The 15,276-nt window shown below is 49.2% G+C and overlaps 7 protein-coding genes and 1 non-coding gene across 8 annotated transcripts; 3 read left to right on the plus strand and 5 right to left on the minus strand.

Moving 5' to 3' along the window:
* The first annotated feature begins 100 nt into the window (after nt 1-100).
* BO88DRAFT_476684 (glycoside hydrolase family protein) lies at nt 101-1,541 on the plus strand. The gene has a single exon (XM_025711941.1). It carries the CDS (start codon nt 337-339, stop codon nt 1,441-1,443), a length of 1,107 nt encoding a protein of 368 aa, XP_025565967.1. The 5' UTR covers nt 101-336; the 3' UTR covers nt 1,444-1,541.
* Nucleotides 1,542-1,913: 372 nt separating this feature from the next.
* Nucleotides 1,914-1,986, plus strand: BO88DRAFT_t51. The gene has a single exon. It is a non-coding gene; the product is annotated as a tRNA-Phe (tRNA).
* A 260-nt stretch (nt 1,987-2,246) lies between these two features.
* Nucleotides 2,247-3,550, minus strand: BO88DRAFT_423016 (purine and uridine phosphorylase; the record flags this gene model as incomplete). The annotated part of the gene is made up of 2 exons (XM_025708614.1): nt 2,247-2,344; nt 2,428-3,550. 2 exons carry the CDS (start codon nt 3,548-3,550, stop codon nt 2,247-2,249), a joined length of 1,221 nt encoding a protein of 406 aa, XP_025565968.1.
* Nucleotides 3,551-4,294: 744 nt separating this feature from the next.
* BO88DRAFT_476686 (uncharacterized protein) lies at nt 4,295-5,224 on the minus strand (the record flags this gene model as incomplete). The annotated part of the gene is made up of 2 exons (XM_025711942.1): nt 4,295-4,876; nt 4,931-5,224. The coding sequence occupies 2 exons, from the start codon at nt 5,222-5,224 to the stop codon at nt 4,295-4,297; spliced, it is 876 nt and encodes a 291-aa protein (XP_025565969.1).
* A 1,138-nt stretch (nt 5,225-6,362) lies between these two features.
* Nucleotides 6,363-8,142, minus strand: BO88DRAFT_433117 (metabolite transport protein; the record flags this gene model as incomplete). The annotated part of the gene is made up of 6 exons (XM_025709404.1): nt 6,363-7,024; nt 7,077-7,445; nt 7,499-7,650; nt 7,703-7,819; nt 7,870-7,919; nt 7,996-8,142. The coding sequence occupies 6 exons, from the start codon at nt 8,140-8,142 to the stop codon at nt 6,363-6,365; spliced, it is 1,497 nt and encodes a 498-aa protein (XP_025565970.1).
* Nucleotides 8,143-9,072: 930 nt separating this feature from the next.
* Nucleotides 9,073-11,125, minus strand: BO88DRAFT_382829 (fungal specific transcription factor domain-containing protein; the record flags this gene model as incomplete). The annotated part of the gene is made up of 4 exons (XM_025704645.1): nt 9,073-9,535; nt 9,625-9,968; nt 10,485-10,935; nt 11,064-11,125. The coding sequence occupies 4 exons, from the start codon at nt 11,123-11,125 to the stop codon at nt 9,073-9,075; spliced, it is 1,320 nt and encodes a 439-aa protein (XP_025565971.1).
* Nucleotides 11,126-11,724: 599 nt separating this feature from the next.
* Nucleotides 11,725-13,013, minus strand: BO88DRAFT_476691 (aliphatic nitrilase; the record flags this gene model as incomplete). Its single annotated transcript, XM_025711943.1, has 3 exons — nt 11,725-12,343; nt 12,421-12,753; nt 12,817-13,013. The coding sequence occupies 3 exons, from the start codon at nt 13,011-13,013 to the stop codon at nt 11,839-11,841; spliced, it is 1,035 nt and encodes a 344-aa protein (XP_025565972.1). The 3' UTR covers nt 11,725-11,838.
* A 294-nt stretch (nt 13,014-13,307) lies between these two features.
* On the plus strand, nt 13,308-15,142 carry BO88DRAFT_476693 (general substrate transporter; the record flags this gene model as incomplete). The annotated part of the gene is made up of 4 exons (XM_025711944.1): nt 13,308-13,455; nt 13,503-13,637; nt 13,708-14,779; nt 14,838-15,142. The coding sequence occupies 4 exons, from the start codon at nt 13,308-13,310 to the stop codon at nt 15,133-15,135; spliced, it is 1,653 nt and encodes a 550-aa protein (XP_025565973.1). The 3' UTR covers nt 15,136-15,142.
* Nucleotides 15,143-15,276: the final 134 nt, after the last annotated feature.

Genomic DNA, 15,276 nt, shown 5'->3' on the forward strand with positions numbered 1-15,276 from the left:
CTATCGTAAGCCAGGCCTTAGGATCTATCTGATCCTTAATATATCCCAGGATCTAAGACCGGGCTTGGCTGGCTCATTGTTGGTTGATTCAAGGCTGTCTGTGGGATTTGCAGAGAGCTGCCCGTCATGCAGCGTACCTACATAAAACCGCCCTTTTCCCAGGGTGATTTGCATCTTACTCGTGTGTCCCTATTTTTGCTATCCTAATCCTGTGCTGCGCACAGTGTCGTTCCTTCACGGTTAAATTGCTCTTTACTCTGACGAGACATATCACTCTTTTCTGTGCCGTCAATCACATTCCTTTTTTTTTACCAGCTCATCCGTCTTGGCAGCAATATGGTCTCTTTCTCAAAGCTCGTCACTGCTGCCCTGGTGGCAGCCTCAGCTGCAGCATCCTCCAGCAAGCGTGGTGCAGCCTACAACGATGCCTCACTTGTTCGTACCCTAGCGAAAAGCAAGTCTGGTAGTATGTCGTGGTCATACAATTGGGACATGAAGAAGAACGGGAACATGCCATCGGGCGTTGAATTCGTGCCAATGCTCTGGGGCACTGACTCGGTGGATGACTGGGATTCTGCGGTCAAAACTGCACTGAAGGATGGCAGCAAACATATTTTGGGTTTCAACGAACCGGACAACGCCTCGCAGGCCAATATTGGTGCCTCCAAGGCTGCCACCTTGTACAAGAAGTATATCACCCCGTACGGAGATCGCGCCAAGCTTGTCAGTCCGGCCATCACTTCATCCACTCAATCCGGCGAGGGTCTCAGCTGGTTCAAGACCTTCATGAGCGATTGCAAGAGCTGCAACATCTCTGCTATGGCTGTTCACTGGTACGGTGGGTCATTTGCTCAGCTCGAGTCGTACATGAAGGAGGCTATCGAGGCTGCCTCGAAGTATGATATTGACAAGGTCTGGCTTACTGAATTTGCCCTTGACACCGACATCAACGGCATCACCGACGAGTCCACGGCTAAGACCTTCCTTGAGAAATCGATCGAGTGGATGGACTCCCACCCCAAAGTGGGCCGTTACGCTTACTTCTATACCGCAAACAATTTCTTGCTTACCAGTGGATCGGTCAACGCCTTGGGCAAGGTTTATGTTTCGACATCTTCGTCTTCGTCTTCTTCTTCTAGCTCTGAGACCTCATCGACTAAGTCTTCGACCAAGACTTCAACCAAGACCTCGACGAGAACTTCTACGAAGACGTCGACCAAGACTTCCACGAAGACGTCATCAAAGACGACCAAGACCACACAAACTTCCAAGACCACCAGTACCAAGTCTGCCCACACAACCAAGTCTGCAGAGTCAACGAAGACGGTCAAGACTACCAAATTCGTCACGTCCACGAAGACTGCAACGCACAATAAGACTGCTTCTATTACGCCGCAGGCTGCCTGGAGCTCGGTGCCCACAAAGTCCGCTTACGGATGGTAGGCTGCTGTTTGCCTGTCACACGTATAGATATTTTGTTAAATTTGGGACGTCATGCTCCACGTTCTGATTGTATTCGGCTTTCTTTCGCTTCACTCATGTATTCTTTCGCTGCTTAGCGCAGATATTGGCTGCTAATATGAGATATATTCCCATGCTACTATGTTCACTCTATTATAAAGCTGTCGATGGCACTTCTGGTAGTATCGATATAGATCAATAAGCACACACGATAAGATCGCTGCCAGTTTATCCTGCATACTCTCTAGCATTGACCAATAATACGAGATACACAACGTGATTTAGCTCCGACCGAGCAGTCAAGAACAATCGGGTAATTCCTTGGCGTGACAATCATGGATCTGCAAAGTCGCCCAGAACTTTATCTCGCTGCCACTGCGATCGGTGCTCAATTAGCTACAATATTAGCATTGCCTTATATAACATGAGTTGTGAGCATTTTTCAAGAACAAGGGACAATGGCGCATCTGGGAGCGCGTCAGACTGAAGATCTGGAGGTGGCCGGTTCAAGCCCGGCTTGTCCCATTCTTTTTGCATTTTTTTGGGTTCCTCTCGGGTAGAGGTAAGACAGCTCCACCAAACCATAATTGGATTGGTTGGATACGTCTGCCAAAATAGGCATTTCCGAGATCTATTAGGCTTCTTCTGCAGTACATGTAGATCGATCAATCGTGCAAATTATGCAAGGGACAACATGGCGATGGTTTGACTCGTGTAGAGCCATCCATTCGAAGTATTCCACACACAATAGTGTTTGGATATCTTCTATCCTCGGCGTTGCCAGATCACTGTAGACTGTACTCAGGAGGTGTACCAGGATAAGAGACCGGGCCTTTTTCGTGTCTGGAGAAAGCGGACTTTGCTTGTCCTATATCTCCCCTTCCTAGAAATACATCTTCGGGAATGGGAGGTCAGTTAAGGCTTCTCCACTCATACAAGGAAAAATATGATAAAGTACCCACTTACCATTCTCGACCCCAGCCCTGGAACGAGAAAGCATCTCCATATCGTTAACACACGGGTGCAAGAACCTCAGCAGTTCCTTCGCATAAGCCGCAGCCACAGTAGCAGCGTATGCCTGCCAATCCTCATCCGCACTCGCATCCGCATAATCCGAAATTCCACGGATGACAATGCTCGGAATCTCGTTCATCACCCCGGCAGCTCCACCGTTCTCTATACAGAGCAATTGTCCACCAAACCTCTTGTTGAGAGCATCTCGAGCCTTGGCATCCCTCACAGCCCAGTTCCCAGACGCAACAAGACCATAGTGCACATTCACCTGCTTCCTACCTTTTTTCTCTTCACCAATAACACCGCCCGCCCTCTTCTTCCTCCCCTCCCCAACCCTAATCTTCACACCCCCCAACCCTAACCCCAAAACACCTACCATAACAGCACCAATAATCCCCCAAACCATTCTCCCCAAGACACCCCTTAACCACCACCTCCATCCATCCCCATTTCTATCCCGAACAACAACCGGATCCTTCAACCCCTCGCACCCCGTAAACTCCCTCCCCAGACCCAGTCCACCCCTCCCCTCCAAATCCCCCAGAACCCACCCCACCCCCACCCCAAACAACTCATACTCGCTCCTCAACCGATTTACCGCCCCAAGCAACTTACTCCCCGGCCGATTTAAGCTCCCTCCAGCATGTTGCATTGCTATCTTCCCGCCAGCCACTAACTTCCCCATATCCCACCCCACCACACCTCCATACCCACCACTAACCGGCACACTAACAACCACATCGCCCAACCTCACCCCATTGCTCGGAACACCGCCCGCCACGCCGACGAGCAGAACGAATTTGATTGACGGGAACGTGTGTAGAAGCGATGTCACTGCGCTCGCGGCGGAGGTTGTTCCCATGGTGGGGAGGCATATTAGGACGATGTTGTGCGGTGGTATGGAGCCGAGAGTGTAGGTGTTTTTGTCGCTTGCGGGGGTGGGGATGTGCTGGTGGTGGTGGATGGTGTCGAAGGTGGCGAGCACGGCGGTTTGTTCTTTGGGCAGGGCGGTGATGTAGGCGATGGTGTAGGTGTGGAGGGGTGGGAGATTCTCTTTCGATTCATTTTGAGGCATTGGGAGGGGATTTAGGGGTGTGGGGGTGGTTGCTGGTTGCTGGTTGTGGTGGTGGGGTTGAGCGGTTATATGTATATATCATATAGACTGAGTGTGGAATGCATTGGGATGGGTGCATGAAGCATTTGGGAATTTTTGGGATCGTAGTCTAAATGTGTTTCGTGTCCCTGTTGGCAAGCGGTTATATATGCTGTATGGTTGGTGGATAGATGTCTGGTGGAGGGTTAAGCGCCGAGTGCTGAGGTGGACGGGTAGCTCATGTGGTGCGCTGGCTGAAGGGATTGTAGGATGAGGCTACGATCTAGCCTTGTCTTGGCTGCAGCTGTCATGGTCTAATGCAAGGATTAGTTGGCGCAGATTGTAGGATTAGTGTCACATTTAGCACTGGTGTCTGCTGTTGTTAGTGGAAGAAATGGGCTTGTCACTATTACGTAGATAAGTGATACCTGCTTGAAGCTACGCTGTAGGAGGCAGGTCTCAACCCTGGGCAATGTGTGACACTTGGCCCCGCCAGACACGTATTCGATTCTAGATAAAACGTGATAGATGATAGAAATAAACTGCAGAGGGTAATTGCGAACAAGGTATCGAATAATTAAATTAGACACTACATCATGGGATATTGATACACACCACCGGGGCCAGCAAAAGCCCGGCGAATTCAAAACAGAAAGAAGCATAAGATAAAACAGACAGCCACCCTAACCCGCAAGAAACTCCTTTCCACCACCCTTCATCTAATGTTTATGGGCTTCGCACGATCTCCAGACAATGAGACACGCTCGAACCATCATCCGCCGGACGCGGACACCCTATCTCACCCTTTGGCTTCTCCAGCGGAAGATTTATAATACGAGGTTGGAACTTCGGCTGCAACTCCTTCTTCATATCCCTTCTACCCCAGACATATCCAGCTCCCAGCATAGCTACGGCTATGCATGCCAATGGTAGTCCAACACCGAGTCCGATAGCGAGTCTCTTTGATTTTTCAGGATCGGACTGATCCGGTTCGCTGTTGATGCCGCGGCTACTGTCACCCAATGGGGATCCAGTTCCTGTTGTTGTGGGTGCAGAGGTAGAAGAACCATCGGAGGCGGAATTGGAGTCGGAGCCAGAACCGGAATTTGAACTAGAACCGGACTTGGAGTTGGAGTTGGAGCCGGAGTTTGAGTTAGAATTCGAGTCGTCATTAGAAGAGAATTTGAGGAGTGCGGAATCAAGGGTAAATGTCTCGTATGTGTTGCAGCAGGCAGTGGTACTACCACAGCACCAGGATCCGTCGCCGCAGTTGGTCAGCTGGTAGGTCCAGTCGGAGTTTCCGCCGTTCTGTCTCTATTATCAGTTGCTAGTTCGTCTGACGAAGACAGGGAAGAGACTGACCTGATTACCACAGATGTCCTTTGGCAAGCAATTCGTCGAGTTCCACGATTGATCCGTGCAGAACTCCCGATAGTATGCTCCTCCACTTGTCTGACAAAGTCCCGAGGGATCACACGTATCTGGATCCGCATCATTGAGTTTACAGCACATTGAATGTACACCCGAGATGGACACGCATGGCTGGTATATGGAGCTGTCCACTAGTGAACCATCCGGTGCATAACACGATGATGCAGCTGCCAGAGAAACATAGCTTGGGATGAGGGCCCAGAAAGTGCCCGTGTTTATCTTCATTGTGACTGTCTGATGATGATTTCAAAGACCGGGTGAGATACACCCTATAGAAAATTAAAGAAGAAAAACTAAGATAGGATGACAGAACTCCAATTTCAAGCTAACAGAGGTGATTTAAACATAAACAGACCCTGCATCTGCCTCGCGAGACTTTGTGTAACGTTGCGGATTCCTTACCCGGTTTACTTGTTCCCGTTTAGGAAAACGTGGGGACTATCTTATCGAGGGAGATGCTTGTGACAGAACCCCCTTGGGGATATAAGAAGAGGATGATCCTACTGGCCCTTTGCTGTTAACTTTCTGGTACCGTGGGTGGGTGGAAGTAGTCAAAGAGAATCTGACAGAATACCTTATTGGTATACTCGAGAGAACTAGGAAGACTCCATGGTGGTGAGCCCGATCGGCAAGGCAGGAATGTTATGGTGTTGTGTAGAAACTGGGACAAGATTTGTCAACTAGAACCACTGCATTGGTGACCTCCTTGGGAGGTGCAGTATCCTGCTGAACATGCTATAGTCCGCTTAGATATTCCTCTCTACTATGTTAGCTACGAATGACTGGCAGGGGAAGGTGAACCTGCATACTGAGAAACAGCTGCAGGGTTGGAGCTTCAGTGCACTAAGTCGGTGTTAGTTTCTCACAACAATTTGAACAAACCCCACCAACGGTGCTGCTGTCAGGCCCACACCCCTTGGCAACCGTTGCATTCCAGGGCGGGAATGCAGGTCCCAGGGGTGTGGTGGGGTTGCGGAAATCAATTCCCAGATACACCCCTTGTTTCACTGATGGCCACAGATGGAATTCCGAGATTACAAAAAGATCCTGGAGTGCATACCAATCAAGGGATGAAGGACGGAAGATAGTTATCTTGCCAGGGAATCAAACGACAGGGAAATACTAGGGGATCCCTCCGCTCTAACAGACGCTCGAAGGGGTTGCAATCCTACAAGGACTGTCCACCCCCTTCGTAGTGGCAGACACCCTCCTTCTACTTCGTTACGCTATTGCTAAGATTTCTGGAACATTATCGTGTGATCAATCACTAAGGTTTGCTCATAGAGGTCATCAATTCAATATAATTATGTAAACACATTATCTACCATTCATTCCACCCCTATGCCCAACAAGGAAAGCATTATCACTTTTCCTCCCTAAGAGACGGCGGAATGCCCTCATCCGCCAAGGCCTGCATATCATCCTCACCCATGGCACCATCCCACCCCTTTGATACAAGGTAGGCCCGGAATTTCTCATCACGGATTCTCAAATCCTCACCCGAAATGTCCGGAACAAAGAAATAAGTCACCAGAATTCCCACAACACCACAAATAGCCGCAATGATAAACGTCCACTTCTTACCCAGATTATCCTCAATGGGAGTGAACGCTTGGGTACCAATAGCAGCGCCTGCTTTTCCCACAGCCGCAGACAGTCCATAGCAGGTACCCCGAACACCGGTGGCGTACAGCTCCGACGAAAGTAAGCCGAGCATGTTCCCTGGGCCAAAGTTGCCCGAACTCTGCATGAGGCCGTAGAAAACCACAAACAGGGGGATGATCTTGGTGATTTTCTCAAATGCACAGCCGATAATCAGACCGAAAATGAGGTAGCCACCGAATCCGATCATCATCACGTTTTTGCGACCGAGTTTGTTGCAGAGGAGAGCGCCGAGGAAGACACCGGGAAGGGAAATGGCTCCGAGGAGGAGCTGCCATTCGCCGGTTTTGAGGATTGAGTCGTCGTCGACCACGGAGGAGATGATACTGGCGGAAAAGACGCCGTTGGGGAAGGTGACGAAGTCTGTCTAAAGTTAGATGTGGTTGACAGATCGGTGATAGTGAAGGGTACGTACCGTAGAGGAACCAGGCACCGCAAGTTCCAATGAGTGACTTCCAGTAATAGCGAATCACCAGACCATATGGAACTCGCTTCTTAATGGCTCCACGACGATAGAGCGCCGAGTTCAGCATGCGCCATCGGAAGTAGAACACGGAAAGAGGCCAGATGCACCCGATACCGAAGCAGACGCGCCAGACGGTGCTGTAGTGGGATTGCTGGCATGCTGAGAACACAATCAAAAAGACTAGAACAGCGAAGGGACCGCCAAATGATAGCGGAAAGTTTGTCACCATGATGAAGGCTGGACCGCGCTGCTTCAGGGTCAAGTCATTGGCGGTTTCGGATGCCGAAACTGACGATGCGGGATATTCACCACCGGTTCCTGAGACAATCAGCGCTCATCAATCAAACGTACTGGAAGATGAATGCATGTACCAAAGCCAATAATACCACGTGAAACTGTCAGCATCCAGAACATGCCGTTGATAGTGACACCGTGTGATGCGGTGGCCAAGATACCGCCGATTACGATCATTAGAGTCGTGAAAACCATGGCAGCTTTGCGTCCCATGTAGTCGCATGTCAAACTAGACGCCAACTTAGAAGCCTCACTCTCGAATAAGGATGCCACAGACATACCCGATCACAATCTGACCAATGACTTCTCCAACAAGCAGGGCATTTGACACGCGCGTCGATACAGCAGAGACATATTGTTTGGGGTATTCTGCCTTTAGAAGCACGTTGGTCATAGTCCTGCATATTATAAGCGGGGTACATCGGCATATCGTCTGCGGGGTAAGTACATGAGGTTATTCTGGTACCCATCGCTGATGAGGGCGAATCCACTAGCAAGCTAAAAACATGATCAGTAACGTTTCCCAAGTAGATATTGGATCAAAATAGATTTGCAGCCAAAGAAGGAAACTAACAATGGTCAAGAAGTCAGAAAGACTCTGTCTCTTGCGGGTCACCTCAGCCGAAGGATCAGCGTCGGAGGTATCGACGGCCTGGACGTGTGTCTCCAGGACGCCGACATCCTTCGACTGAGAGCTTTCCCACGAGTTCTCAGTAGACATCGCAATGCTGCAAAGAAAAGAACACCAGTGAGAGATGGATTGGAAAAAATCTCATTGCACTGCAGGAGGATGCGCACGAGGGCAGGTTTTTATCTGGGCGTGTAGCCTCTTCCCACTAGGATGGTTACATGCGTATGCAAGCGTGACTACCAATCAGAGGCCGGTCGCAATAGGGATCTCATCCTTGTTATCATGCGTTCATGCAATTGGCGCATCAGATAAAGCTCGGTGGAGCCGAACCAATCATTGCCGCATGCGGGTTCACGTGCGTGGAGCCGTGGATAAGATGCTATGCTCATTGAAGCGCACCATTTCATCCACGTTGATACCAAGCACTATTTGACTGGTGCTTGGCTGGTAGGGCTTCCGATGAGATAACTTGACTGGGCTTCCGACGGAGTGGGACGGTTTACCTGTTTTTGCTCGGACTTACTCAGTAGGGGCGGAGTTTTGCCGCTTTACCGGCACGTGGTATAGAAGCTTTCGTAGGGCTGATGCCCAAGAGGACACGTGCTCTCTGTGACAGCACTGATTAGAATGACCTTAGGACTCTGTCATGACTCAGTAAAATGATATCAATAGCTGTGGGTGTGGCGATGAAGCAGTTGCAAGCTCGAATGGTTATGTGGGACCTTAACAGTCATTACCGGGATGATCAGTATGACTTTGCCACAGTCATGTAGAGTCTGCAAGATGTGTTGCTGCTATAACGTGGTGAAAGCAAAAATTAGCTACTGCCAGCGTCGACTTCGCCAATGCAGAAGATACTATGTTGAATGTTACTCACTTTGGCAGGCAGCCTGTATTACGGTGATCTAACATGTCAACTCCTGATGCTTACATTTTTGACGAAATGGTCTCGTCTTCTTTTTCTTAACCTAGCCCCTTCAAGCTTCAAATAATACAAATTAGTGTATATAGTTCAGTCATCTAAGTACGCAACTTATCCTTGAGATTAGCAAGGACAACAGCCGCGTAAGCCAGATCCCGCGCCTCCGAAGCCCAATGAGTCAAAGACCTTATTGCCTGGTCTAATAAGTCCGGCCAATCTGCCAAATAATCCACGAGTCCCTTGTTCGCCTTCACAGCTGCAATGATTAATAGGGCTGAGCTGAGTACACCGCGGGCGACAAACCATGTCCCATGATGTCGGTGCTGCGTCGCCTTGGAGTTGATCATATGGAAACTGCACTCGATGGCTTTTCTCATAAACCTCTCAGCCTCCTCCTTCTCGTTACTCTGTCCACCGTCATGATGAATTGCGTAGTATACAAATGGCCGATAGAGCCATGATCTCAGCTGCAGAACCCGTGCTTGCAGGTTGTACGTCAGCTCAAACCTGGGTGCCGAGTCCCATTCTTCGAAGTGGATTATGGATGGTCGGTTTCTGGACCTGACGTCGGACACCAGGCAGTCAATAAAAGAATACATAAGAGCCCCTACCCAGTTAACAAGGTTAGAGTTTTGTTTCTGGCAACTTACCAGTGATCTATTTGGGATTCGAGATCCGCGGCTGTCCGGCACATGTAAGATAGGTTGGCAGGTGACCATTGCGAGTCGTTAGTGCTGTACATAAAGTTAAGTATTTGCGCTTCTACGCGCATGAGTGCAACATCTGATAAGTAGTAATACGTGGACAACTTCCAGAGGTGTGACAAGTCTTCTGAGTCCGTTGGCGTCCCGGACAGCACTGCTTCGGAATCGGTCACGCTTACGGACGAGGGTATTGGGTACCCGTCGGATACGTTGAACTCACACAAAATCGAATCGGGGATGTCGAGCTCCGCGCGTAGGTCACTGGATAGATCACAAATATTAGCCTCATCCTAGATCGAGCAGTTACTCAAAGGAGACTGGCAGAAGAGAAAAGAAGGATAGAACTCACCATTCTGACTTCCAGCATGTCCAGTAAAGGCTCAGCTCTGCCGGATCTAAATGCCCCCCGTTCGAGTCATTACCCACAGCTGCTTCCTTGTGTCGCAAGTGGAGACTCAGAATGGCGGAGGCTCGAGAAAAGTCCAACCATGCTCTAACGGCATTTAGCTTGTACATCTGGTAGACCCCGCTAAGAAACCAGCATTGCGTGGTCAAAATCCGATCGCCAGGTAAGGAGAGCCTCTCCAACGCTTTCTGATAGAACTGCTCTCCTGTAGCGCGAAGTGATTCAGCGTGGTCATCACGTTCTGCCGAGCGATCATCATATCGAAGTGGACTTGCTAAACAGCCTAAGGCACAGGCGAGGAACTTGAACAAATATTCTTAGCGTGGTTGTGAGATCGGAGGTGGCGGTGACCGTCTATCTTGCACAGCGTTTCTGGGGAGGAGGGGGTCCCTTTGCTCACCACTAAACAGGAATGAGCGTTCTGAGAGGACTCGCCCACTTCGATCCTGACGGCCGATTGACGTAGGACAACCGTATTCACCACGGGATTCTTAACGTGTACAAACTGCAGGAAGCGGTCAATGAGATCTGGTATGAGGGCCAAATTGACATCGGTGTTGGTAACTTCTTCGAGACCATGATCGTGGTCGGCGAGAATGAGACTATTCAAAGTTGTTTGCAAGCGAACCTCTTGGAAGATCGGCCACGACAAAATTGCATCAGGACATATCCTGGCTGCAGGGATCTTCAGAGACACAGTCTGTGGCGTTTGTGGGCATAAGTTGGCCGTGTACTGTTTTGGCGGCCCTTTCAGAGGTAGGGCCGCCGTCACCCCTTCAGGAGCTAAGGAACTGAGAGACTGTTGGATTTCGGTTAAGCGATCGAGAATTGCAATGGTGGCGGGATCAAATCTAGTAAGCGTTATATGTGAACATGTTGTAGCAAACGTCGATACACACACGTATGTGAACACATGCATTCATGCGTATGTAGTAAATAGAACTTTGGGGGGAGAAGCAGCATACTTTGAGAAATCTACATGGTCCTGATATACGCAATGCGACTCAGAGATCTGGCACGAAGAGCAGGTCGGACGAGCATTGTCGCATTTGATCTTTCGCGAGCGACAGACCCTGCACGCTGCCACAGCCCGTTTGCGAGTAAAAACCCTCGCTTCTCGCTGAGACACCCTGTATTTGCTAGTACGTGATGTCATCCTTCACTCTCCCGAAAGTGCGTTCGTACCTCCCCAAACTCCCAGCTCGGATGGGACGAAGTGGAGGCTAAGTACCAAGGATCTACGGCAGTGATAAGGTCTAATAGTCGGATTGGCCAAACACGGTTAGGAAGCCTTTGTTTATTCCTAATTAGTTTTTCCGTTCCCCTTATCTTATCCCTTCCCGCTTACGCTTTGAATTTACACTGCGAAATGGAATCGCCTCCCCTACTGCCCCTGCCAGTCGACTTCTGCGTTCTAGATTCTGCCTAAAATTCTATCATGCTCTAAGAAAATGAGGATTCCTACATACATCTTCTTTTACCATATGTTTCACCTACGTATTATCGTTAGGAAGATCAATTTTTGTTGTATCAGAAAGGGTTGCCCTCAAAGAATATGGAATCCATTATTCATAAAATATGTACGCAGCACCAATTTGTCGTACCTCAGAAGGCTACCCATCTTAGCTAGTCCGTTGACTCAGGATGAAAAGGGAAGGCTAGATGCTGCATTATCATCTCCAAGCGCACCAAAACTGGCTAACTGCCATGCCAAGACAAGAGGACAACCAATGCAGTTGCCTTGCGGTTATTGGCTAGTGGGCAAGATTCTCTGGCCAGGGAGTTCCAGGGGCAATTTCAGACCATTTCATTTCGGTAGAAGTTAGGTATTGGATGCTTGTTTCGCGTCGTGGAACCAACGAGCCCTGCTCGGGAGGTATGGTCGCTGGAAATGCATCGTTGAGCTGCTGCAAAACAGCCCAGGAAGCTTGTGCATCAGAGTCATGATCCTGGGTGCCGTGTAGGTCACTGATGTCTAATGTGTGGTATAAAATAGGGTGCTTCTGGTAGTCAACATTGTTGTCCATGGCGGCTACAATACGCATCAGGGGATCGTATATGAAACAGTAGCCGACCGACGGCATCAGGACATATGCACCGCTGTTGAGGGCATAAGAGCCAGCACCCCTGGTCACGAGGGAGGCATTGTAGAATATGCTATCGGTGTCGTCATCGAAATTTAGGGCAAAGGGCCATGCGCCAATATGGAGCTTCGGGCGCTGAGCAGCCATGACGAAATTCATACTAGGGTAGAAATGTCTGTCATAATCAGTCAGCAACTTGGTTATATACACACCGTCACTATAAAATTTGGAAGGAAACAGGAAGAACCATACTCGCCACACTGAAGCATGCCAACACGACCCAGGGGAGTGCTCACCACTCTGAGCTGGTCGACCGTGCCATCGCTAAACATATCCCGTTCTGAACCAGATGGTCTAAGCTTCCGACGATGCATAACCACCTCGCCATCTTTAGAGATCAGTGCCTGGGCCATATAGATGTAGTTTCCAGATCTTTCGGAAAATGCGACAGCCGCCCAGATACCCACGGACTTAATTCCATCAATCAACGTATTCCACTCGTGACTCCCAATTTCCAGAGAGTTCTCAATGTAGGAGGCCAGATGTGTCTTCTTCCAGTCATTCTGTTCCCTCCATTTGGGAAATCTGCGCAAGTAGAGTTAGTGAAATGTGTCACGCGAGGTAAGAGGGCACATGAAGGAAACAGACCCGGGGAACCAAAGTTCAGGAAACGTAATCAAAGTGGCACCAGCGTCTTTGGCTTCGCGCATTAGGCGTAGACCCATTTCAATAGTTTGTGAGATGTCGATATTTATACCGGTCCAGTCGCGGTTCTGCAAAGGAAGCGGCCAGTTTGGCGGCGGGCAGCGCACAAGGGCCACCTTCATCTTTTGAGATTCAGCCATGTCTGCAGATCTATTAGTGGTGGGAGGAGTGATGAGGGAGATTGCACTGGGAAGGCTGGGCTGAAGTATGGCTGTAATCTCATGGGTATTTGTATCTCTTTCTATGCTTCGCCATCACTAGTCCCCGGTCATCTGAAGCTAAAGTATAGTAGCTAGGATATAGTATTTGTTGATGGGTCGGGGAGTCACGGAGCTGAGGTGAATTTGACCCACTTTTGTCACTGCCGACGTTGTACTCTTAGCGCATACTCCGCAGTCTTAGTCCTTATCGGTCCACTTTGGTGTCATCAGATAATGAATTGCTTAACGCCGCAACTCCCCGATTGGCTAATGTTTTATCAGTCGCTGATTCGATGGTCTATTACATGGAGCATCCGTCCCTACTCTACAAATAGAATTGGGATGGTCTCAAAACTGGCTAAGAGACTATGGCTTTGTTGCTGTAGGTTATTATCAACTTCGCATATTCCTTCATGGGTCAATCCAAAGGTATCCCAACCGCCAACCACCTCTCTGATATGGGGGCAGACTTGGAGGATGGAATGCTGATAGCATCACCATTTCCATGGACTGCACCTCATCTGGTGAGGCTGAACTTTTGTGCTCTCAGTCTAGTCTTGTTCGGTAGGTGCGCCGTGCTTCCTCAAGATTTAGGATAAGTGGTAACCAGATCCATGGCTAACGGCACCGGCAGCTTCGGCAAATGGATACGACTCGAGTATGATCAATAGTTTGCAGTCCTTACCCGCCTGGGTATCCTTCATGTCAAGCCCCACAGGAGCCTGGCTGGGATTTATCACCATTGTATACTGGATAGGACTGCTTCTAGCTTACACCGTTGCTCCATATATATCGGACCGGTTTGGGCGAAAGATCGGTCTATATATCGGGCTTCTATTCGTGACTGCCGGAGCAATACTACAAGGACTCTCGCCGAATCCGACCGGCTGGATTGTTGGACGTGGTCTGGCAGGGTGTGCAGCTTGCTTTTGGAGTTGTAATGCTCCAGTACTCATCAGCGTAATTGCATACCCGTCGCATCGAGCAACCGTTAGCTCCTTCTATCAATGTGGTTATTATGTCGGAAGTACCCTCGCTGCCTGGATTATCTACGGCATGCTGGGTAACTCTTCCTCATGGAGCTGGCGAGTTCCCTCGCTGCTGCAACTCATTTTACCACTTTGTGCACTGCCTGGTCTCCTACTCTGCCCAGAGAGTCCTCGGTGGCTCCTATCGCAGGGACGAGCTGAGGAGGCCCACACAATTCTTACAAAGTGGCATGCTGGGGGTGATAGGCACAACCCACTTGTCTTTCAGCAAATGCATGAGATCCAGGCTGCTCTCAAGATTGAGACCGAATCTGTACAATACACAAGCTACCTCGATATGCTGAAGACAAAGGCCAATCGTCGCCGTCTCGTAATCACCCTATCCATAGCCCTGTTTAGCCAATGGGGTGGAAATGGTGTTGTCTCGTTTTATCTTACAGAGGTCCTCAAAGCCGTCGGCATCACCAAGTCAAGCGAGCAACTTATTATTACAGCTTGCCTTCAGATATGGAATCTTATCTGCGGAATTGGCGCGGCCCTCCTGGTGGAACTAGTGGGCAAGCGTTCTCTGTTCCACTCATCGGCAATCATCATGACCATCAGCTATATTATGATAACAGCATTCACGGCGAGCTTTGAAGAACATCATGAACGCTCGGTGGGAACTGCTGTGATTCCCTTTTTGTTCATTTATTTTGCTGGTTACGGCATCGCCCTGTAGGCCATCCATCCCTACCGCCTACTGATAAAACGCTGTTGCTCACTATGCTCCCAGGACTCCGTTACTCATTGCCTATCCTTGTGAGATATGGCAATTTAGTCTCCGTACCCGGGGGCTTAGTATTACATGGATTTCATCCTGCCTGTTCGCCTCGTTCAATTCGCTGGTCAATCCGATCGCCCTCGAAACTATTTCGTGGAAGTACTATTTTGTATTTCTGGCAGTCCTTATTGTATACGGCATAACCGAGTACTACATGTACCCCGAAACAAAAGGCCGTTCCTTGGAAGAGATCCAAAGGCTGTTTGAAAGCGAAAACCCCGAACCAACGTCAAGGGGGACGACTGACTAAGTGTATGCTCTTTGTTGGAATAACTATGGGTGCATGAGAGGCAATGGCACTATCAGACATTTACATCTGACAATTTCAGCTATATCTACATTGAATAGTAAATCGTATATGTTTTTTTTTTTTTTTTTTTTTTTTTTTTTT

The sequence above is a fragment of the Aspergillus vadensis genome, assembly GCF_003184925.1.
Source record: "Aspergillus vadensis CBS 113365 unplaced genomic scaffold BO88scaffold_4, whole genome shotgun sequence".
In the NCBI taxonomy this organism is placed as follows: Eukaryota; Fungi; Ascomycota; class Eurotiomycetes; order Eurotiales; family Aspergillaceae; genus Aspergillus; species Aspergillus vadensis.

Bases quoted from the DNA above. Each gene is read 5' to 3' on its own strand.
- BO88DRAFT_476684 (XM_025711941.1), top strand. From the start codon at position 337: ATGGTCTCTTTCTCAAAGCTCGTCACTGCTGCCCTGGTGGCAGCCTCA.